The 26,291-nt window shown below is 35.6% G+C and overlaps 1 protein-coding gene across 1 annotated transcript; it reads right to left on the reverse strand.

Annotated features, from left to right (window-relative positions):
- Positions 1 to 15,702: 15,702 nt before the first annotated feature.
- On the reverse strand, positions 15,703 to 23,008 carry Syt4 (synaptotagmin 4). Its single transcript, XM_048363517.1, has 4 exons — positions 22,975 to 23,008; positions 19,430 to 20,244; positions 17,721 to 17,841; positions 15,703 to 16,010 (listed from the first exon to the last, which is right to left on the reverse strand). The coding sequence occupies exons 1-4, from the start codon at positions 23,006 to 23,008 to the stop codon at positions 15,703 to 15,705; spliced, it is 1,278 nt and encodes a 425-aa protein (XP_048219474.1).
- Between the last annotated feature and the right edge of the window lie 3,283 nt (positions 23,009 to 26,291).

The raw sequence follows: 26,291 nt of genomic DNA on the forward strand, positions 1-26,291 counted from the left end.
AAGATGGAATAGGAGAAACACTTGGGCTCCTTGGCACAGGAGGAAACTTCCTTAATAAAGGCTCAGAAATGCAACAAATCAAAGAAAGAGTGCGAAAATGGGACTGCACCAACCTGCAGAACTTCTACATGGCACAGGACATAGCTTGCAAGATTAACAGAAAGCTCACAGATTGGGATAAGATCTTTACCAGCCATACAATGGACAAAGGCCTCATATGTAACAAATATGTAGAACTCAAAAAATTAAATTCTCCAAAACAAATCCTCAAAGAACCAATGGCCCCCTCAAAAAATGGGCCAAACACCTAAAAACAAGTCTTCTCTGAAGAAGAAATGAAAATGGCCAAGAGACACGTGAAAAAGTGCTCTACATCACTGGCCATAAAAGAAATGCAAATCAAAACAACACTGAGATTCCACCTCACCCCAGTAAGAATGTTCGTTTATAAGGAAAATTAATAATAACAAATGCTGGAGGGAATGTGGCCAAAAGGGAACCCTACTACATTGTTAGTGCGAGTGTAAACTTGTTCAACCACTCTGGATAGAAGTGTGGAGGTTACTTAGAAGGCTCAACATAGAGCTCCCTTACTACCCAGCAGTTCCACTTTTGGTCATCTACCCAAAAGATTACAAACAAGACCACACTAAAGCCACCAGCACAACTATGTTCATCGCAGCACAACTTGTTGTTACTAAAATATGGAACCAACCCAGATGCCCCTCAGCAAAACCTGTTTTTACAACAGGGATACAAGAGTGAAACACATCTGTATGTGACAGTGTGAAAAACTTATACTAGGAAAAGAGGAATAGGGGGTATGACTTTTCTTTACTTATTTTACTCTTTTAAAAACCATCCATACTGAGGGGTGTTGCACATATTTGATGTATAAGTCTGATGAATATGAACATGCAAACATGCATATCATATTATTAATACAAATCAAGAAATAAGTAGGGGCTGGGGATATGGCCTAGTGGCAAGAGAGCTTGCCTCGTATGCATGAGGCCCTGGGTTTGATTCCCCAGCACCACATATACAGAAAATGGCCAGAAGTGGCGCTGTGGCTCAAGTGGCAGAGTGCTAGCCTTGAGCAAAAAAGAAGCCAGGGACAGTGCTCAGGCCCTGAGTCCAAGGCCCAGGACTGGCAAAAAAAAAAAAAAAGAAAGAAAAAGAAAGAAAAAGAAAGAAATAAGTATACTCAATAGCTAAAGTGTCTTTATGTTCCTTTTTGTTTCATTTTTATTTGTATTTTTTCTCATGGCAAGTACACTTAATATGACATATATTTGTTTGACAAATTTCAAACTATCCAATACCTTGTTGGCACCCAATTTATAAACCATTTTTAGAATTCACTCAACTAACATAATTGAATCTTTTTACTCACTGAGCAAATCCCTATTTCCCCACAATTCTTGGCAACTGTAGCTGTGTCTTCTGTGCCTATGATTTAACTCAGATGAATTGTTTATCTAAATGCAGTCATGAAGTATTTGTCTTCTGTAACTACAAAACTTCCTATTTTCTGATTTTATCTCCATGATATTGAAGATAAGATTCTATCCTTTTGAGGAAACTCTTAGAACTATTGTAATACTAAAATTCTATAATTTTATCCTTATCCTATTAGAACTTTAAGAAAACAAACCCTACCTGAGATACAGTAAGTCATTTTTTTAGAAACCTTATGTATGCAAATTACATGCTGATATGATTAACATATATCACAACCCCTTGGATAAATATTCTATATATTGCAGGAAATAAAAATTTTAGACATATACTTTAACAAGTAGAGAATGGGAGGTGAAGAATTTTATGATTCAATAGTTAGCATTCATCAATATATAGTCACTAAACCACTCAAAATTTATAACTAAACCTGAAAAAATGATAGTATGAAAGTTGAGTGTTCAGTTCCAGCTATTTTTTTTCTATGTGCACAATGAACAATGCACATTTAAACCCAAAGTTCATGTTTTAGAAATCTTTTCAGATTATGCTTACTGGTGTACAGCATTTATACTAACATTCACATAATTTCCCATGTATATCTAGGGATTTAAATGGCTAAAGATCGAAATATAATTAGGTATCTCATAATTGTATCTGTATGGAGCAGATACAGAAGTTTTTTTCAGTCATAATTGGCCTAATAAAAGAATATAATAACTTTTGACAATATATTTGTCTTATAACTAATACATATATATGTATATAAGATATATGTAAAATGCACATTTATTGTACTTAAATATTGTGATATAGGAATTTATATGAATTTTGTAACCCAAGGTGAATCCCAGTAAAAATAATTTCTCACACATTACTACATATTTACTCACACAAATACATACATTAAATGAAAGCACATGGTATTAAATCTCAATATCTGAGTACAAAGTTGGGCCAAATAGCAGAATCCAAAGGAATAGAAAAGCAGAAGCAAATGTCTATCAACTACACTTAATGTGCATAGAATAATATCCAAATATCTAAGCACACCATTCATAGCCTTCAATAATTGATCCAAAGCACCCGTTAATAACTCTATATCTTCAAACATTTTTGTACTAATCACCTTGGATTGTTTCATCAAGTTTGACAAGCCTGTGCTTTTCTTGCCTGCATCAATATTTTGTTTTCTGTAAATGTTTATTAATAGCCATACTTTTAGACCTTCTAAAAGTAATACTTGCAATGATTATATTACATTTATCATTACAATTATTCTATGATCCCATTTTACTTCATAACACCAGTAGTGCATGGAATGTATGTCCCCATGTTTTAATTTTCATGGATGTTGTACATATGCCTGTTTTTTTTAATAGAGACCTTGAGGGCAGTTTTCACATTTTATTGATCTCTTAATCTTGTTAGTTATAACTTTGACAAGAAATTGTGTGCCTAAAACACTTTTTCTGAATGGAAATTAGTTCCCATTGCTATTTGGTAAAAGTGCCCCATTATTACACAATTTATCTCTTGATCACCCCTAATCTCAGCAGTGGAAAGGTGGAGGCAGGGGGATTCCAAAATTAAAGGTAAAGTAGGACTATCTAGTGAGAACCTGTCTCAAAAAGTAAAAAAAATGAAGACAAAAGGCTAGGAATGGTAATTCATGCATTTAGTCATAGCCACTTGGGAAGCAGAGATTGGGAGAATCACAATTGGAGGCTATCCTGAGCAAAATATTTATAAGAACTTAACTAAAACAGTAAGAGGTGGTCATAGTAGCACATACTAGCAATCTCACCAAAGTGAGAGGCAAAAATAGATAATCATTGTTTCCAGGCTGATCCAGGCAGAAATATCAGACTTTACTTGAGAAAATAAGTAAACAAAATTGGGAAAGTACCTAGCTAGCAAGGGCAAGGCCCTGGGTTCAAACACACTACTACATATATACATAAGTATGCACATACATGTTCTTATAAGCACACACATTTTTGAATATATATACTTATATGTGTATATATATATATATACATATTCATGTTTGAAAACAAATATATGTCTATGTATCATGGAAAAACAAACTGTTCAGATCTGCATAACTAAGATAAGTAAACTCAAAACATCAAATGACAGTACAGCTATAACTTCTCCAAGAAGGGAATCTTTGATTGTTGCTAATACTGGTCAATATTTCACTTGGTAAAGGAAATTTTCAGATCATTGAGACATTTGTATCATTTATTTATTTAGTTAGTTTGTTTGTTTTACAGTACTGGGTTTTCCCTTCATGGCCTATGTACTTGCTAGACATACACTGTACCAATTAAGCCACATGCCCAGCTGTAACGCATTCTTCTGGTTCTTCTGGTTCTATACAAAGGTGGGTAGTGCAAAGTTAGGCTGCAAAAACAGTAGGAATCAGGAGTTCAGAAAGTGTCTTGGATTTTACAAAGGTGCAATCAATGTTCTTTTAATATTATATCATTCACAGGGGAAAATCTATCCATGAGAGAAACAACCTTACTCTCTTTTTTTTCCCAGCCCTAATGCTTGAACTCAGGTCCAGAGCACTGTCCCTGGCTTCTTTTTGCTCAAGGCGCTTAGCACTCTACCACTTGAGCCACAGCACCACTTCCGTCTTTTTCTATATATGTGGTACTGAGTTATCAAACGGGTGCTTCATGTATATGAGGCAAGCACTATACCACTTGGCCATATTCCAAGCACCCAAATCATCGTATTCTAAAGATAATAAATGTTTCAGCAATGCAGCGAAGAGGTGTACACAGGCAGATTGCAAATCTCAAAGGGAAATTTCTTCAGGTTGCATTCTGCTTTACCACCTATGAATGTTTTCATAAGCATGGCACACATAATTCATGAACACAGTAGCAACACTTTGCAAACTGGAAGGATTCTGAAGAACTCTGTTTAGGAACAGAAGAGGGATATTTTCTAGGACTCATGTAATTTGACATAAATTTAATATGTAGCGAATTCTTCCCAATATATGGGGAGGAAAGATTACAATGAGATAATTGGAATATGAAAAAAATTACACAGTTTGACTACTAGTCAAACTGTGCAGTAGTAGTAGTTGCTAGTAGTTTAAGATAATATGGAAGAAATAACCAGGACCCTGCAAAGACCATATGTGCTTATGGGAGATACTGTTGGGGGCTGCTGGAAATCAAGTCTTGTGTGAGATTGAGAACAGATGCATAGGAGATCAATTAACAAAGCTTGAGCCAGAGCATGTTAGTTTAAGTCCAATGAGTACATATTAAGATACAAATATATTAACCATTATTACTAAACAGTGTCTCAAGGGGTAGGGAGTCTGAGAAATGAGGAAAAACAGGCGAAGATAAATGAATTTTTGTCTAAGAATTAAGTGATGATGCTTTTATTACTTGCCTTCTGCTTTGTTATCTAGAAGCCTCCCTTCCCACCAGCACATTCACAAGATATCACACATTACTCTATTGTTCTTCATCTAGCCAGAAACCTGATTTTAGATGGCCAGTAATTTATAGTAATATAATATTCTCATCTGTATGTCAGCTTTCTCTACTGTGCTATGTTATTTACTAAGCAGCTCATAAAAATTGTATTATGCATGAAAACATGGTGTTAGAGTCACTAACCTATGGTTTTTATAAGTCCTAAAATCCTATCTATCATTGTTTCATTAAACTTTGAAATTTTGAAAGCATCCTGCTTATCTGCTATTACACTGGAAATTCAGAGCTATAGAATAACATATTGGTGAGTAGCCATCCTTCAGAGTAGAGGGGAACTCTCTGCCCTTAGCCATCAGCTCACAGACCTAAGTCCTGTTAACTGATAAAACTCAATGAAATACATTATGTGGCTGATTAATTTTCATCTCTCAGATCTTATTTCAAATCAGCACAATGAAGCAGAAATAGGACTCGGTTTGCCAGGTGTTCACAGCACACCACCTTCCTTCTAGTAAACCCATGGCAGGGTTGGCCTTTTCTCTGGCATGATGAAGGGGAGATATCAACTTAAAGGGGTTGGCAGTCATGTTCCAAACGTTATGCACAATTTCTTTTTCTTTCTTTTGTTTTTTTTTTTTTTGGCCAGTCCTGGGGCGTGGACTCAGGGCCTGAGCATTATCCCTGGCTTCCTTTTGCTCAAGGCTAGCACTCTGCCACTTGAGCCACAGCGCCACTTCTGGCCGTTTTCTGTATATGTGGTGCTGGGGAATCTAACCCAGGGCCTCATGTATACGAGGCAAGCTCTCTTGCCACTAGGCCACATCCCCAGCCCCTAAGCACAATTTCTGAGAGTATTTTATGCCTATATTGAAGAGAGACGCTCTGCATGTATCTTTTCATTCTATTTTTTCAAAATTATTAAGTATCTGTACAAAGGAGTTGCCATTTAAGAAATTCGATTATGACTGTAATGCATCTTAATTAATGTCACTCTCTGAACAGTTTCAGCCATCCCTCCCCTCCACACCCCTTCTCCCACTATTCTTAATTTTATAGGCTATATATTGAATTCTTTGGGTGTTTTTTGTTTGTTTGTTTGTTTGTTTGTTTTCTTGGCCAGAACTGGAGTTTGATCTCAGAGCTTGAGCACTGTCCCTGGCTCCCTTTTGCTCAAGGCTAGCACTCTACCACCTGAACCACAGTGACACTTCTGGCCTTTTTTATATATGTGGTGCTGAGGAATTGAACCCAGGGCTTCATGTATGCAAGGCAAGCACTCTTTCACTAGGCCATATTCCCAGCCCTTATACATTAAATTCTTGACTGCATTTTCCCTTTTTTATTCTCTTCTTCATTCATCTACCATTTTTCTCCTTGACCCAACTCTACAGCTTTGAAATACCCACTTCCTGGTGTTTAGTTTGTTGTGAGATTTTATTTTCCCTCTTCTTGGGCCTTCTACAGATAAATTGAAAAAAAAAATTAATGACTCCAACCTTTTTGGCTACTACGTTGCTAGCACTTTGCCACTGGCCCTGATACTCAGTAAATATTTAGCCCCTGAAAGTTGTTCAAGTACTATAATATTGTACACATGCATGAAAGTCTCTTTGAAGGGGTTTAGAAATCTGACCTTATGATGAAATCTAATGAGAATATGTGTCTTATTCATTTATAAAGAGGAGAAAACCCAAATAATTTTTCAAAGTTTTTAGGGAATTTTACACTCTAGTTTTTTTTTTCTTTTTCTCTTCTTGTCCATTTTGTTTAAAAAAAATCTCATCTCTTTAGCAGTGATGTTCTTGTAACATTTATATCTAGCTCAAGGATATATTTGTTTTTCTTTTTTTTTTTTTTTTTTTTTTTTTTTTTTTTTTTTTGGCCTTTCCTGGGCCTTGGACTCAGGGCCTGAGCACTATCCCTGGCTTCTTCCCGCTCAAGGCTAGCACTCTGCCACTTGAGCCACAGCGCCGCTTCTGGCCGTTTTCTGTATATGTGGTGCTGGGGAATCGAACCTAGGGCCTCGTGTATCCGAGGCAGGCACTCTTGCCACTAGGCTATATCCCCAGCCCATATTTGTTTTTCTTTTCATAGCAGGGACCAAATAGAGTTCCTTGCTACAGAGGTACAAATCAACAGTCTCTAAAATATTTTTGAAAAGTTTGTGTTTAATTTTTAAGAGTCTAGTTTCATTTACACAACACTTTAAGAAATACTAGTTAGGTATATAAAATGCATACTGCCTGTTCTATGAGCAGTAAACAAAACTTAGGTCATTGGTTTAATGGGATCTACATTCTAGTGGCTGAAAAAAGTAAATAAACATAAATTATACTTACTCAGGACAGAACAAGAACAATTAAGAAAATAGAGTGAAGATACAAGTTGGTGCCTGGGCAGGAGGTAGAGTTTAAAGAAACTTCAATGATACTGAATCATTATACACAGAAAAATGAAGGTGCAACCTTTGTGAGAAATTCTTAAAGGGAAAGTATTCAAGACAGAAGTGATAAACTTGTGAAGGATGAGGGAATAACCTATTTTATGTGATTGAGTTGAGAAGGAACCATTTTTTAATTCCATTTGCTCCAAAATAAATATTATTTAAATAAATAATTTCGTACACAAAGGTTGTAATTTACTTGTCCCTAATCTTATCTAATTATTCCATCACTTGTCCTATCAGGAATGATTTGTAATTCTGCAAATTCAGCATGATATTTTTTTTACTGTTCTTTTTTATATTGATTTTTAATACACATTTTTTATTATCAAACTGAACTACAGAGAGGTTACAGTTTCATACATTAGGCATTGGATACATTTCTTGTACTGTTTGTTACCTCGTCCCTCATTTCCCCCCATCCCCCTTCGCCCCCCTGAGTTGTTCACTTCATTTATACCAGTTTTGCAAGTATTGCTTTTGTAGTTGTTTGTCTTTTTTTTTACCCTATGTCTCTCTATTTTGGCATTCCCTTCCAATTTCCTAGTTCTAATACCAGTATACCCGGTTTCCAATATACTCAGATAAGATACAGAGATAGTGTAGGTACAACCACAGGAAGATGATACAAGAAGATCATCAATAATAAAGGCTACAGTTACATATGGCATGTTGAAAGTAGTTACAACTGTGATATAACAATCGTTTCCCATAACATGGAGTTCATTTCACTTAGCATCATCTTATGTCTTCATAAGGGTATAGTTATCAGCATGATATTTTTGATGTGTTCTAGGTATTTGGGTTCTGTCCTCCTTAACATCTAAGCTCTCTCAGAAATGATGCCTGTTTCCAACCCCACCTTTTTGTTTCCATTCCTTTCTCCGTACTTCTCCACTGATAAATGCAAATGCTGACATCTGAAAAATCATCTAATAACCACATGATTAAAAACAATATTTTTCTTGCCTTTTCTGTGGATTTTGGTTAATAGTAAATATGAAAATGGCTATCCATGCTGTGAAAGATATCGCTGTATCTGCTAGATGTAACTGAACCACTAACAGATATCAATACCTATTTTAAAAGCTTCACAGTTTAATTTACTAGATTTTCTTTTTTGCCTCTTTAGGTTCAAAGAAATTCAATACGCATTTTCTGAAAATGCATCTCTATACAGAACTAATGACTTTCCCTCCTGTCTTTCAGTGCCATGGGACTTTCTGCTATTGTGGAATTATTTGCAGCCCTGCTATAGGAAGGAAGAAACTGAAATGCAGCATTATTTAATAACATCTTAATCCTCAGAGAGTTAAGAAGGGGAAAGGAGGCCAAAATTCATACCAATGTAGTCTAAATATGGAAAGTATCCTTTCATCTTTTGTAAGTAGAACTAAACATTAATTTTAAATAAGAGTAATGGCATTAACAAAGAAATTTAATCAATTCACTTTGCACTAGCATAAAAATTAAGATCCATGGGTTGTTTTATCTTACCAGAAAATAAGTGCAAATATTTTTATTGAATGGAGGAAATTCTTTCCAGACCATAGTAATTATGTCTGTCCATTTCTGCTGTGTTGTGATTTAGCATCATAATCTATCACAACAAGATGTTTGACATATTTTTATAAATGCTGATCTGACACTGGTACTCAAGGTGTTACTAAGTTGTCATTTTGTATCAATGTGTTCAGGAAATAGACAAGGTACACTCAGCTACTGATTCTTTGCTTCTTTTTTTCTTTTCTGTTTTTGTTTGCTGGCACAAGGATTGAATCTCAGACTTCATGCTTCTGTCCAAGTACTATATCACTTGAGCCAAACTCCAAGCCCTTTTATCCCGTTTTTTTTGTTTGTTTGTTTGGTTGGTTGGTTGAAGGCTCATAGTAATTTTGTCTAGGCTGTCTCACATCAAATCCTCCTCCCTATTTCTGCTTTCCAAATATTTGGGATTACAGGCATGTGTCATCATATCTAATGCACCACTGAGTAGTTTTAAGCTACATATATTCTGAAAGTCATCTTTATCATAAAAAATAGAACAATATAAGTTTTTAAGATGAACAGCCAGTTGACACGTGAAATATTCAATATCTCTGGCCATAAAAGAAATGCAAATCAAAACAACATGAAGATTCCACCTCATCCCAGTTAAATGGCTATTTTCAAGTAAAGTAAGAATAACAAATGCTGACGGGGATGTGGCCCCTAGAACTCGATTAAACTGTTGGTGGGAACGTAAACATGATCAACTGCTCTGGAAAGCAGTTAGGAGGTTTCTCAGAAGACTTAACATAGAGCTTCCCTATGACTCAGCAATTCCCCTCCTAGGCGTTTATCCAATAGACTACAGACAAGGCCATACTAAAGCTACCAGTACAATTATGGTCATTGCAGCATTGTTTGTCACAGTCAAAATATGGAATTAGCCCAGATGGCCATCAGTGGAGGAATGTATTGAACAAAAGTGGTATTTATACACAATAGAATTCTATTCCTCCATCAGGAAGAGTGATAATTCTAAGACTTGGAAAGATTAAGTAAGCAAAGTAAGCCAGACCCAGAGAAACATAGATTGCATGGTTTCTTTCATCTGTTGTAAGTAGAATGTGCCTGTAAATCTACACGTAAACACACTAGCTAGCAAAAGAAAATACACTGGGACATTATAAATTATATAGGTTTCTAAACAATCACCCAGGGCAATACCAAAAGAGGATATTCTAAGGAAAGGACAAGAAAGCCAAAATACCTATGTGCTCTGTTCATATAAAATCATATTTATTCAAATGAACTCCAGGAAATGGAAATAAGAGGTTTTTTCCTTTGTTGATTTTTTTTGGTTTACTTTTCCTTTTGACTTATTTGTTCGGAAAGGGTGAGGAAACGGGGGGAACAAATGCAGTCATGATATTCACTAGACACTATGTTGAAAATAGACTACACAACTTGTGTGTGGTGACTAGAGAGAAAAAGTGGAAATATTAAAACCAATAAAATACACATTTCTTACTGTAAAGGTGCTGCCTTATGAAAGACTGTTTCCAACTAACTACTGCTATATTTAAACCAGGATACATTTTAATTTTATACCATAAAATCAAACTGAAAACTCTATATGCAGCCAAAGAATTATCTTCCTAATAATTAAAAAATAGAGGGCTGGGGATATAGCCTAGTGGCAAGAGTGCCTGCCTCGGATACACGAGGCCCTAGGTTCGATTCCCCAGCACCACATATACAGAAAACGGCCAGAAGCGGCGCTGTGGCTCAAGTGGCAGAGTGCTAGCCTTGAGCGGGAAGAAGCCAGGGACAGTGCTCAGGCCCTGAGTCCAAGGCCCAGGACTGGCCAAAAAAAAAAAAAAATAGAGTGCATAGAAAAATGTATAACATATGCTTGTTTCAATAAAACAAATAGGAAAATGTGAATATTAATTGTCAAGATTAGAAAGATTAAAATTAGGCTAAAGTCATTGTCTGTGGGAGAAGAAGACAGGTTTTGCAGACTAAAACACACTTAAAATTAGAATATAATCTCCTAAAAAATAGGACTGGGTATATATTTCTGAATTCAAGCCTAGTATTTGTTAGACCCTGGATTCAGTAATGTTAATTATATTATAAAAACCAAAAAACAATTATTCAAAAAAAAGACAATGTGCTCAAACTTTTACAAAACTGACTTGGTGGCATTTTTTATACAGGAACTATTTCAAAAGACTTTTAAAACCCATCATGTTAACCATATGTTTATTTAGAAAGGAGTTTTCTAAAGAATATAAGTGCTAAAATACATATGTAATATGTCTAGTAGTAATATTAGTTTTATTATTCTTTTTGAGTTTTTCCCCCTAATTGATCCCTATTGTATATTTTATCCTGGCATGTCTTTATTGAGGTGTAAAATTTCTCATAAAATTCATTGAAAACATTTTTATAGCATATAATTATGCTCAATTATTTAATTTTTTTTTTCCCTAATGGGTACGTCTGATTTCTAATGGTGGTTGTTGTGAGCATTTTCCTAATGATTAATTTCCTTTGAAGGTCTCCTAATGTCTGATTGCTTCCTAAAGGACTGTGGTTTGAATCAAACACAGGCAGAAAGGCCCAGGAGACAAAATGTCCTAAAAAAAAACAGCAAAAAGTGGGTCTGGACACATGGCTGAAGTGGTAGAGCACCAGCCACATAAAAAAGCCAAACGTGTGAGATCCTGAATTAAAATCCTGGTACCAGCAAATAAATAAATAAATACATAAACTCTTACGTGTAATTGCTAACCAATCTATTAAGTATATTTGTACATACTTTTATTACAATTAATTTCACTTAAGACAAAATACTGCAGCCATTTCTGGGTGCATTACATTTGCAAATATATTTTGTAAAGTGTTGTCACTATAGAAACCTTCCATATAGTAGTCCTCATTTTTTTCCATTTTCTTTATTTGGTGTCTGATGGAAATATTGCATTTACCCTTGGCTTGTCCCTTTCTTGAGAAGTATGGCTTATATTGACAAATCACTTACCTAATTAAATATGTTTATTAAAAGAATGTGGGAAATATAAGAAAGATAATAAAAGCCAGTGATTCAAAACAAGTCAAGAGAAACAGAAAAAGAAGCTCATAAAAAAAGAAAGAAAAAGAGTAAATAACAAAAATAATGATGACTAAAATAATGGAATAAACAATATGAAAAGGTAATTTTGAAAAAAAAAAGAATATGGAGATTAAGCTTTTTTAAGGAATATGGCATAGAACTGGGCACTGATGGCTCATACCTGTAATCCTAGCTACTTGGTAGAATGAGATCTGAGGATTGTGGTTTTAAGCCAGTCCAAGCAGGAACATTCATGAGACTCTTAACTCCAATGAAATACACACACACACACACACACACACACACACACACACACACACACACTCACACAAGCCAAAAGTAGAGCTGTAGCACAAGTGGTAAAGTACTCATCTGGATTAGAAAAGCTCAGGGATCGTTCCCAGATCTTTTGTTCAAGCCCCAAGACCAGTAAATAAATAAAAAAAAAGAATATCACAGAGAGAATAGATGAACTCTCTTGAGGAGATTCTATGGGATAGAGAAAGGAGGAGAGCATGCCAGAAAACCTATTGCCTACTATTCATGCACGCACAAGTGCATTTCCTAAGATTCTTGTTCCTTGGGCTTTATTTCTTTACAATAAGCATATGTGTACTTCCCTCAAATTGTTGTTATAAGAATTAAATAAAATAAAATAAAGTGTCTGGAGGAGCTTGCTATTCAATCTGTAATGTTCCATCCTGTCTATGCAGGTCAACACTAAGAAAAGGCTTATTACATGTCCCAGTGTGTGTGCATATATTAATTGTTCAATGTGTTTACCTGTATATTACAGGCACATTCTAGGATCAAAGGTGGCCAAAGGAGTATATACACAGGAGTGGTTGACAAAGGCTCAATAGCTATGTGCAGATGATCATATAAAATAATCTTCTATGAAATGAACACCAAGAAAAGGAAAGAGAAAAATTTTTTTACTTGTCATTGTTGCTGGTTTCGCCTCCTTTTTTCTTGCTTATTAGTTTGTTTGTTTTGGGGAGGATCAGGGAAGGCATAAGAAAGGTGGAACAAAGGGTGAACAAATACAACAGTGGTACTTACTAGACACTGTAAGAGATGAACTGTATATTTTGTGTGTTAAAAAAAAACCCAGAAAATATCAAGGGAAGGGAAGACGGTTTAAAAAGAATTGTACTCACTACTCATTACCTGATTTGTGTAACTGTATTTACTCTGTATATTAACTCTACAATAATAAAAAAAAAAGGTGAATTTTTAAAAAGCTTATTACAGAGTCTTGGGGCAAAAACATTATGAGTTGAAATAAATTTGGGCAAAAGCAGCAATTTATTCATGTCTTACAAACATGATATTACAAACATCATACAGAGCTGGCACAAAGGAACAGACACCATCTCATACGCCATGCTTCCTTCCAAATCACTTCTATTGAGCTACAACGTCAGAACAAGTCAGTTACTGAGTTACACAGTTCTTCAAACATGGACACCTCCCTACTAGGGCGGTTGGATTGGCTAAGAAGACAAACAATTAATTTACATGTTTAATTAACACAGCGCAGAATTTGTAACTGAATTCAAGATATTCACATTAATATTGCAATACATTATAAAACAATACAATTTTTCAGAAATGATAAGATCACCTATCTCCCTGGCTTGTTTCATTTCCTTCCTTACTTTTATCCCTTACTACATTTCTTTTCTTTTTCTTTCTTTTTTTTGTTTTCTTTATCATAAAACCAATTGCAAATAGTTTCACACAACTTTTCACACTAAAAACACTTTAAATTGTAAAAATTAAAAGCTATTTACAAATTATCCATTGGAATTTTTTAAGTATTGGTTGATTTTGTTGTTTCACTTTAAAAAAAGGAATCACCTTCCTTCAATAGACAAACTGTACAGCTGTGACTATTCTCAATCCCTTTGACTCCTGGCTAGCTCCATAGGATACTTCAATTGTACGCCATTCCATGACCTAGCATACCAATGTACATACATACAAAGGCCATTTTTCACATGTCCACCTCCACACCCACTACAGTCCATTCTATGGTGCTTTTTCAGAAATGTCAAGTGGCTCAAGATGCTGTGAGATGAGTTCATAATGGAATGGAAAGCATGACCATGGAGTATTTATATTTAGTCCTAAAATCATCTTAAAGCACAAAAGAAAAGATCTTGACTGGAAGTCTTTGTACATGTAGGTAGAATGTATAACACATTTTCTTTACATTAGGTATAGTCATAAAAAGCAGGTATAAGTTAGTGTGGAAAATGCATTTTCATTGAATATACAAACACTGATATCAAACACGTTCTCAAAAACTGCTGAATTACTGACACAAAACCTGACTCAAAGTGTAAGTTATTTTATTAGACTTTATTTCTAACTTGCATATGTAACAATTCAGCTGTACCTGAATCTCACCCATACTTATCTAAAAACAGAGTGACATTATTCTTGAATTTAAAATAGTCACAGGGACACTGCTTTTCAATAATAGGTTTTGAATGAATTTCAGAACCCTGGCACTGGAAAAAGATTACAAGACACACGTCTGTAAACTATTTTACTAACAATAGTTCAGGACAACTTAGCCTAGAAACCATAGTGAAAAGCATACTATGCTGTGCTAATTTGACAGCTTAGCTTATAGTTTGTGAGCATAGGATGTATGGTATATAAGGATTTTACTTCAAGCCTTACTTTAGACTTCTTCCTCAGTTCGTTGGTTTCAGGTAGTCAATATATAAAATGTCACAGTCTTCTTTTTCTTTTCCAATAGCTTAATGCTTTCCAGGAAAGAATGAAGTAAACAAAGACTTTGGTGGCCACGCCCACTGTGGAAAGAAAGGCTGGCCTTGGAACTTCACTTGCACACTGTACATTTTTCACAGAAGAAAACTGTGTTTCTAGCTGAAAGTTTCTCTATCCACTCCTTAATTTAACAACTTTACAAAGGTTAATGGGAGTTTTTAGGCCACAATGAGATTGTGATAGGCAGTGAATAGTTCAAGGCCCATGATTCTTATGTTAGATTCGATTTCACATTTGACTCACATGTTACCTTAGGGTAAGAAAAATCATATGTCAACCACAGTGTTCTCAAATCAGCCCTTTGATAAAATGATTTCTCAGCTTGTTCACTATCCTTTCAAAAGGAGCCTAAGTTACTCCCCTTATAAAATTGCATCAAATGATTAGAAACCAAAGTGAATTGAGCAGATACTTTTCTATTTGGAACAACCATTTGCACGTGACACAAGTAACCAAAAACCAAACTAGAGAAGATATCTGTAGTGTCTTTGGATTTAAAGAAAACTTGATTTCCCCAGTCTCAAGGGGAAAAAAAGTGGATACATTTCCATATTTCTCATTTTTTTAATTATTATAATGAACCAAAATGTGTCTCCTGACAAATTTGAATGATCTGGTCATCTCTGTAGTACATCTAGGGCTTGGGCTATGGTGATGTGTTCATAAAAGGCTTGGCTTGCCCCATTTATAGCACTGCAGGGAAACTGTGCTATGAAAATGTATCCAATTTCTCTAATAAAGGGAGAAATGATCATATTGTTCATTTACAATTACTTTCTGTGATGCTAATTCAATCCACTTCTATCAAAAAGGGGGGGAAGATAGCTTGTGCCACAAGCTGACAATCACACATAAGAAAGAAAATTGTTCCTTGCTTAGTACAAACCCTTCAGCTTCAGGTCATAGCTAGGATGCTAACCATCACAAAGTACATGCCACTTGGCAATCTGTCTCCGGGGGAAGTCAGAGATTTCCTTCCAGTGTTCCCCACCTGTTCCTTCTGCTGCTGCACCCAGGACCAACCGCCCAATCACTTCATTGCGCGACCCCCTCTCGGAATCCAAAACTAGAAACTCAACACTTATTTCTTCAAGGCTCTCACAAGGAATATCAAACACAAACAGTTCATTAAACACTGCATTGGGGGTACACTTCTTCACGTGTGTCTTCTTTTTGGAGATTCTCTTTTTGGCGTAGTACAAGTTCACTTTGACATAGGGATCTGAAAAAAGTATACAACAGGCATTATCACGAGAAAGTCCAGCTGCAGATCTGATCTCAAGATCATGGTGCACTCAGCAAACACAGAAGGAACAGTGGAAGAGAGATACAGATAGGTTTTAGTGTTTCTCTTGTTGACACAATTGAAAATAAGGGTAATGATGCAACAAAAGAAAAAAGCAGGTTGAAACCAAAGGAGCAATTATAAACATAGGAAAAGATAGCATCAAATATAAAATGGAGCTGGGAATATGGCTTAGTGGTAGAGTGCTTGCCTATCATGCACGAAGCCCTGGGTTCGATTCCTCAATACCACATACATAGAAAATGCCGGAAGTGGCTCTCTAGCTCAATGGGAGAGTGCTAGCCTTGTGCAAAAGAAGCTCAGGGACAATGTCCAGGCCCTGAGTTCAAGCCCCAGGACTAGAAATAAAAAAGAAGGAAAATGGTACTTTCTGTGGACAGATGACAGTTATTAATAACTCATTTGGCAAAATGAGCTAGGAGTTTAAAACACAGGACTCCATATCTAAGCACACTGATTTGGTGCTCCTTTGTCTGTAGGATAGGAATCTGCAGTTTACTGTGGCTGGGTCTTTTCCTTTTCTGCTATTTATTACTCTTTAGTGGGTTAGCTGTTTGACAGAGCTAAACTTCCCATGTCATGTCTATTGTGTGGATTTTAAGACTATGCTACTTTACCACACAGTTCATTATATTGTTTAAGTCATCTTCCCTCTCCCCCCACCGCAAGGAAGCATATTAGTTAATTTTAGTCTAAACTTTAAGATCCTACCTTCAACTTTCTTCACTAAAGGAAAACATAACACTAGGTAACTTTTTAATGGAATATGTACTTGTAAGTTTTGAAGGGCTTCTCAGCATTAAGTCATTATGTCCACTATATAAGGGATTTCTTAAGATATACATAAGGATAACATGCTTAGAAATGAGTACAACAAATGTATCCAATGCCTAACGTATGAAACTGTAACCTCTCTGTACATCAGTTTTATAATAAAAAAAGAAAAAAGAAGAAAAAAAGAAATGTATACAATGCCTAATGTATGAAACTGTAACCTCTCTGTAATTCAGTTTGATAATAAAAAATATATATATAAAAGAAAAAAAAAGAAATTAGTGGGTTGGGGTTTGAATTTAGATCATGATCTCTTACCTCTTAATTTAGTGCTACTTCTGTCTCAACACCATTCAATCCAATATTTCCCACCCACTAGTTTTTTATGAGAATTTAGACATAAATAGATTTTTTTCTTATTAATGGTAGCACTTAGCTCACATTATAATTTCAAAAGATGATAAAGAGAAAAAAGAATTCTATCACTTATAAATGTAAATAAAGGAGCTGGGGATATGGCCTAGTGGCAAGAGTGCTTGCCTCGTATACATGAGGCCCTGGGTTCGATTCCCCAGCACCACATATACAGAAAATGGCCAGAAGTGGCGCTGTGGCTCAAGTGGCAGAGTGCTGGACTTGAGCAAAAAGAAGCCAGGGACAGTGCTCAGGCCCTGAGTCCAAGCCCAGGACTGGCAATAAATAAATAAATAAATAAATAAATAAATAAATAAATAAATAAATAAATGTAAATAAAACTAAAATAAAATCACTGGCCATTTCAGTTGTTAAAGTGTTTGGTTAATGCACTGCTCATTTATAGATGGAACCTGAGTGTTTCGGAAGTTTACTTACCTGAAAGTCCAGACACATCAGATTTAGGCAGGTGTCGAGCCTTTAAGACAACCACAGTGAGAGTATTTGTTGTGGACTGATAGCAGAGAGAGATCAGTAACTCACCCCGTCCAGAGGACTTCTGAACAAAGAAAAATGCAATATAATTTTTTTATTATTTGAGTTTTGAAATTTGTATATTAAGTGAAATTTTTACAGAAATATAATCACATTCTTATTTAAATCTAACAATCATATTTCTTCTTCCTCTAACAGGACTGTAACTACAAGCTTTTGTGCTGTCTTGGCATGAAAACCATTGCCTGCCACCTTGTGGTTCTTTTAGGAACTTCAGAATGCAAGAAGTTGGCCACACCCATTATTTATATTTTTTAAAGAATATTTAGATTATATTCCACTTGGCTTTTGTTATTTAATTATCTACATACTCTTTGAAGTTACTAATATTAATAAAACATAAACAGTCCTTTGAACCACTGTTCATAGGATCATGAATCACATGGCAAACTTGGTTTAATTTCAAATTCGTGAGTACTGATACAGGAATTTGAATTCAAACCAAATAAGATGCATTCTGACTCTCACCATTCCTCTATTCAGAATTGTGATGGTATTAAAATTATTGACCACTTCTCTACCTTTAGTCTCCCTGTAATCTAAGGGGAAAATCTTAAATTTAAGTATTGGCTCCATATTTATAATATGTTACAATTTGACAGTGTCATAACATCTTTCTTTTGGGGATACATAGATATACTTTGTATTTCAATGATATTAGGATATACAACTAAGGATCTAAATACAAGTTTTAAATATAAGTATCAAAATGTTATCTTGGGGCTTGTAACTAGGAATGAGAAAGAACTCTTGGAAGTGCAACATACTTATGCCAAAGCAGACACAGAAGCTGTTCTATTAAATACTCCCAGGCAATAAGAGTAGGAGACAGACACTTCTTTCATCTCACAGTTCAACTCATCAGCCAGGTATTTCAAACAGGTCATGTTAATATCTCTTGACTTTGACTTTCATTAACTTCAGTGCACACAAGGAAAGGAGAGGCTCATAATAAGTTCTAAAGCTGTTCTCAACTCTAGATATATAAGTTATGTGAAATTGTGCCATGAAAGTTAATACAGTTCTGTATTTTTAAATGGAAACACGGTTAAATTAATTCAATTAAGGTCTTGTCATTTTCTAGTGATCTCAGAGCTCCTAAAGTAGCATAAACAGAAAGTGAGATTCATCTACTTCCTATTGTACCGCACAGACAGACATTCATAATTTAATATAATATGATGGCCCCTCCTTTGAAAAGAAATCCATCCAGTCAAAAGGACTGTTGAAAAAATGATTCAATTTTAGATATCAATTTCAAATTCAATTATACTGACCTTGAAATACCATTAATTTGATGATTAAGTAATATTCACATCAATGTTAAAGTAGCTAGCATTACTGAAATGCTTAGAATACAAATTTACAAGACAATATAAATCATGTTTAAGTAAGAGAAGATAGGCCTCATTGTATGATATTTTTAAAAATACTTTGGTTATTTCAGATATTTTCTTTCATCTCCTCTATTCCTTTGTTCTCAGGTTATAAGTGATAACAATTAAACTGGATAATAGGTAAAATCTTATCATTGTAACGGAAACCTGCATTACAGATTGTTTCTAAACACATGAGCTCTCAAAGTAAATTACCCTAACATTTCTCTTGATGATCTCTCTGGTCATTAGCATTTTTCCATCCGACAATTCAATTCCTGTAAGAGGCATAAGGACTTCTCCAATGATATCATCTCTGGAAAACCTGTCAAAACTCAAGATGGTGAAGTGCAGAGCCAACTCTTGGAGCTGAGTGTAGGGGATCCCATAGAACGTGAAGGTCTCATCAAAAGCTGGGTCCAAGGTCTTTCTCAGCACTCTGGTTTTCACTTTATGCTTCTTCTCTGGGAGGATCGTCATTTTGATGTAGGGGTCAGAGGTCATGGATTGCTCATCCATGGCTGGCAAGCCACGGGCTTCCTTGATGTTGACCACAAAGGCTTTCTTCTCAAAGTTGTACTCTAAGGAGAAGAAGAGGGTTCCCAGCTTCTCTTGTTTCTCTTCTGAACTAAGGGAAGTGCTGGATTTCAGGCTATCAGGGGAAACTGCATCTTTTTCTCCTTCTGGAAAGATCTTGGGCGTTACATTCTCCAGATCAGGAGGGCTGCCAGCTTTGACATTTGTTTTGGGGAAATTGCCATTGAGATCTCTCTTCTCAAGATCAAGATGCAGTGAATTCTTTGGCACAGCTGACTTATTCTTGACTTCATTCTTTTCATCTCCTCCAAACTTCTTTTTGCTATTCAGATTTTCAGGGTAAATATCAACTCCCTTCAGCACATGCACAAACTTGTATGGAGGAGTCTTGTTGGACTTCGAAGATTTTCTCTGACAGCAGATCCAGGCAAAGAGAGAAACTGTGAAGACGAGGCCAAATGCACTGAAGATCCCTACAACTGTGGGAATTTCATCTGAAAAATCAAGTAACCAATAACATACATTAAAGAAACAGAGTGGAGTTATGAGACTATTGGAACAGCATAACAGAGTCAGCAATTGCTACAGCCTAGGCAAATGGTATTACTTTCCAACAGTTGTGGGCAGGAGCTATATGCCCATTTCATACCAACTTCAGGGATATGACACACAGTCAAATAAAAATATAAAATTATAGAAACACCTTAATTTCAGTAGTTTTTCATAAGTCAAGTGAGAAGATGAAATTGGATCTGGGTCATGTATGAATGCAGAGGCATGCTTAATAACCCTGATCTATATGCTTTCTGTGAAAACACGAGTCACCTACACAGTGATGGGGTCAGTACTAATTTTGTTACCTTTTTATTGACATTTCAGGGCTTTCCAACAGCATCAATTCTTACTGACTATGGAACCTTTAATGTACATCCTTCAAATACTGAAAAACCATGAGAAACTCAGTGATTCATATAGCTTTTTTTTTTAATAGTGGCTATCAACCATTGACACAAACTGATAAAATTTTCATCTCATTTATGGAGCAGTAGCAAAAAATATGTACTTACACTGAAGAAAGATAACAAAATACTTAAAGCCATAATATACAAATGCTATTTAATTTATTATACTAAAATCTCCTTGTGAATCCAAAATTCCTCAAACACTGAAATACCCAAAGTGAAAATTAATTCAAATTGAATAAAAACAGAATAATGGCTATGAAGTCATCAGCACTCCTAGAATGCAATGAGAGGAGTAAAAACATATAATTTTATTGGTAACTGGTTTTTCTTAGCATATTTCCATATGGAAAATGCTAATCATATTGAAATTGGCATTATTTTCTTGACTGGGGGCACGTTGAACCATTTACATTAGTTGATACTGATTATGCTTGATGATAATTGTATTTAATCTATAAGCATATTTCTCACACAAATGACTAACACTCTGCAAATAAAAACAATGTTGCTACCATTATCTATAGAGTACCAAATAAGTCAATGTTTAAAATATTTGAAGTGAGTATAACTAATGTAAGAATACAAACACTTAATCCTAGTTCCATCTACTTTTACAGCAATCAGTGAACAACATGGCTAAAAGTCTCAGACAGAAAAGGGTTAAGAATTGTTTAAATTAAGAAGACAAATCTTTTGTTATCCCCCCCTTTTATCTCCCAAAGTAGCCTCTCTATCTCATCACAAAACTGGAGTGAAAAAATATAAACTGAGAAGAAAACAATAAAAATAACTAATATACAAAAGCAAATCAACCCACTCTCAATTAAAATTTTCTATAGTTAAATGATATTAAGAAACTGAATATTGTAAAAATGAAAAAGAAAAAAACTTTAATTTTCCCAAATTGGTGGGGGGAATTGAATAATACAGAAAAAGAGTGAGACCAGGGCTAACATAATCAGCTAAAGTTATATCAGCTTTCCTGTTTTCTGTTCTATTCAAGTCATTTGGAGGGGGTAAATGCCCCCACTCCTGGAAACTCAGGTCAAAGATTAAAAGCAGATGCGTGAACTGAGATGATTCTCCAGCTAATGCAAGAACAATAAAAGCAGTTGAAAAAGACTAGTTTCCAAGTAGACCGAAAGGCTAGAACGTATCTTCACAGATACAGTCTCAGAAGATTCCTCACTTCTAGACAGTCTTTGAATCAGAATAAAAATTGGGTATAAACACCACAAAGAAATAAACTCACCCATGGAACAATCTTTGAAAATTGATTTAAGAGACTGCAACTACAAATTGTCCCTATTTAATAATTATATCAAATTGCTAGGCTTTTAAGATAACATGGACTCAAATACTGCCAGCATTCCTCTACTAATACGCTCTTAAGATATTTTTTTCATAGAAATATCATGGTGATTTCATTCAGAATAACAATTATCACCCATCCAAAGATATCACTCTTAATCATAAACTTCTATGCCATCCCCTGTTTAAAATAAAAGATTCACAAGAAAAATTCTGATCTCTTGCCTTGGAAATAAAATTGAACCCAAACATACGACCTGTTTATTCTAAGAAGTACATCTAAATAATTGAGTCAGAAGAGGAAAATTATAGTGTGAAAAATTTGAAGGAATGGTAAACAAGAAAGCACAAGCCACAATTTAAGTTTACAAATGCTTTTAGCAAAGTGTTCAGCCTATAGCTCTTCCCTGTCTCTCTGTTAGTTCACCAGTGAAATGAAATGGGCTGAGTTTGTTCATTCCCTTAGTTCATTCCCTAAGTCCCTTCACCCTCCTAACTATAATACACGCACACACTTCAAATACACATTATTCTTTACAAGCTGGAACTCTTATGTAACCGTGGAGAGTAGCGGCTCCTTCTAAAAGGTCTACAACCTATAAAAAGAATAATCTACAAAATAAATGAATTCAGCATGTGAACAACAGACTCCTTTTCCTGTACTCAGCGCTGGCTGCAATCCATCGAGCTCCTGGAATGATTAGGAACTTCTGGACGGTACAATCCCCCTAACAGAAAGCAGTTTTAAGTGGATACAGAGAATAGAAGAGATAGTAGAAAGCCACAATCAACCATCTGCCGCTCTCCTTTTCCTTTCAAATTGACTACTTTAAGAAAATTATATATACATATATTCAACATCTAGTGGGGGAGGGGGTGAGGAAAAACATAGTCCACCCTACTTTATTTAAGGAACAACCACAACCCTAAGTTAAGCAACTTGCTTACCAAATTCCTCCCTGCTGGTAGTGATCGGAGCCATTTTTTTGCTGCGTGTTCTGTCCGAGGTGCTGAATGGAAACTCCCAGGCTTGATGCACTTGCTGGGATGCGAAGGCGCTGGCTCTCCTCAACAACAGCACAGAGCCCAGGGGACCTGCGCTTGGAACAGAGAGGAGGAGGCAGGGAGGGAGGTCCACTCGCCCTCGCACAGTGATTTGCCACCCCTGTTCCTGTTTTGGCTCTTCTGAAAAGCTCGTCTCCAGACTCCAGACGTGGCTGAAACCCGAATTGACGCAATGCTGACGCTACAGGGCTGAAATCAGCACCTGCCCCCACCCCCCTCCTCCCTCCCAGCCTCTCCTTCTCGCCCTCCTTCTTGCTTCCTCTCTCCTCTCTCGGGGATTCAGAACACTGTCATCAATTATTTCAACTGTTAGACTACTAGATACTTGCTTCGCTGTTCTGTGGGGGCACAGAGGCGCTTGAAGATGAGTCCTGAAACTGATTGTTGTTATTTCTTAATTCAAAAATGTCCTGATCACCTGCATGATTAAGAATGTGTGTCTGAGTTATCAGAAGAGCACGATTTTACAGAGACACTTAAAGGAAACAGAAGGAACAGATTTCTACATCGCCTTAGAAAGGAAGAAAGCTTTATTATTTTTTTTAACCTTCTCAGTCATCGTTTGACATATAAAATGCAGGTTGCACTTACTGTAGTTCGGGGTGTTCCACTGTAAATTGAAGTATTTTGAATAAGACACCTGCTGTCCCGCTTTGATCCCTTATGTTCTAGGAAACTCTGAGCATGAATGTTTTGTTGGTGCTATTGCTCTTTGATGGTGTGTCAGCTCTCATCCCTTGAATATCTGACATTTGACCATTTAAAGTGCTAAGGAACAGATGGGCATAATCCTTACTGTATTTAGATGCACTCTCAGAAATGACTTTGCATATACTGATAGTGCTCCTGGAATGACATTTATACTTAGAGACACTGACTCCCTTAAGGTTTGTGGCAAATAATGAGGATTAGACCAAAATCTGACATAATATTGATTATTGTTGATTTTTTTTCAAATTTTTATTATCAAACTGATGTACAGAGAGGTTACAGTTTCATACATTAGGCATTGGATACATTACTTGTACTGTTTGTTACCTCGTCCCTCATACTCCCCTCCCCCCGATTATTGTTGATTATTGCCAAAAGAAATGAAACATTTGTTTCTGAATCATGTTATTCTTGGGGAAAAGTATTTAGGCATATAGTGTTGCCCCTGTCTGGTTAATATGATCTGAAGAGTATGGCTTTTAAGACAAATGCTTAGCAGTTTCATGAAGAAGACAACTCGGCCTTAGATTTTCACATGTCATTAACTGTTACAGAAAGAATTCCTATGCTCTGGATGATTCAGTGTGTGTACTGGGATGAAGAAAGAGGTAGCACGAGGGGAGATTTTCACAGAAAGCGACAGTATGAGGCAATTTTCTGCACATGAGCAAACGGCTGCCCTGAATCTCAGCATTCTCTCTGGAGAGACACTGGCTACAGTCTTTTGCATCATGGAAAATTTTACAAACCGAAGTATCTAGTTTTCCTCCTTTCTAATAGCTCCCACATTTTAGCATTCTTTGAACAGAATGCTTTAAAGATTCTTTACATCTTCAAGGTATAAATACAGAAAGTAAGTTTCTGTATTTAATTTTTCCATCAGTAGAGTTTCTGATAGTGTCTTACTTCTCCATTAAGATCACCTGCCTTTTGAGTTATACATGCACCTGATTAGATCAGCCTTCAGAATAGATGTACATTAGATGAAAGCGGGAGTGGCATTCGTTTAGGATGTATATCACATGTTTATCTGTAGTTGGATTGTAACAAAGTACATGTTTTCTAGCTAAGTTTTTGCTAACATATGGCAAAGCTCTCTTGGTGCAAGTATAAATACATCATGTTTATGTTATACATAAATTAGTATATCATTAATCATACCTTCAGATGATAAGATGTTGTCTGTAACCTGTCTAGATGGTTTAACTCATATTTCTCCAAGCATGTATCTCATTCTGTGCTGTCTCATTACTCAGGGCTACTGTTGTAGTTATGATTACCTTGCTTACTTTATAAGTAAACTGCAAAAAAAAGTTATTAAGAAAAACATCTAAAATTTCTATTTTCTTCATTTGATGTATAACCCTTTACTCATTACCCAATTTCTCAGACAGACTGTGCTGCATGCAATATCCTATGTAAAGAAGGGCGTGTTTCTTATGATAGAGAATCATGCCCTCCCACATCATTACTTTGTTCTTTCTAGATATAGCAAACTAGTAATCAATTGTGACCAATCTGATTCCAGCAGCAGGGAGTTGGAAGGATGGAGTTGTTGCTAGGTAACAACATTTTCACCACCCAAAACATACAGGCTCAAGTAAGTTCCTGCCCTGGGAAACAGGGTTCTATACAGGAGGCAGGATTTACTTCATGATTTCGGTGGCTCACTTTTCACTTCATTTTTTTTTCTGGTTACAAAGGTCTTCACACACTCAGAAGATCAACTAAAAGAACTCTTAAGTTTTCATAAATTCAGTTGAGTTTTAAGACCCCTGATAACAAGTCATTGAAATTTTATTCTATTTAATTCAACTAGTTGATGTAGTTTGATTCAATAAACTGTTTGATTTGTGAAATTTATTTAAATGGTTTATTAATGATTTAGTAAACTGATTTATGAAGTTTATTTGTAGGGTTTGCTAATTATATGGTTTGTATTTTCAACATTCTCTGAAAAATACTGGTTGATGTGTTTAGAAAAGTTTGTTAAGCAAAAGAAATTTTCAAAAGAGTTTGTAATCTTACAATGATCCCTAGTACTCTATAGTTATTCCCAGGTTAGTAATACCAAGGTATCTTACTGGTGTATTGGTGAAGTAGACAGAAATGTCTGAGGATGAAAAGTGAATTGTTGTTTTAAAGTTACAGAAAGAAATCCTGGCTCTGATGCTAATGAAACAAATTTATCTTACAAATTTACTCAAGATAAATCCAGCAGGAAAAATACTTTTTTGATATCATCACAGAGGCCACCAAATGATCTGCTATTTCTAAATTAATATCTCTTTAACATAGGCAGCAGTTACCAGGTGCTTTCTTATATGACACTGGACTTCCCAACTTTGATACAAACATAGTATTCCTTCCTTCTTTCTGTCAACATCGTTATTAAATATCTCCTACTATTGGGCTCCTGCTAAGTGAAATAAGGGAGAGAAATTGGTCGAGATGGTAAAAATTAACCTTTCATTCCTTTGACTGTAAAG

This window comes from Perognathus longimembris, chromosome 15, assembly GCF_023159225.1.
Source record: "Perognathus longimembris pacificus isolate PPM17 chromosome 15, ASM2315922v1, whole genome shotgun sequence".
NCBI classification, from domain to species: domain Eukaryota; kingdom Metazoa; phylum Chordata; class Mammalia; order Rodentia; family Heteromyidae; genus Perognathus; species Perognathus longimembris.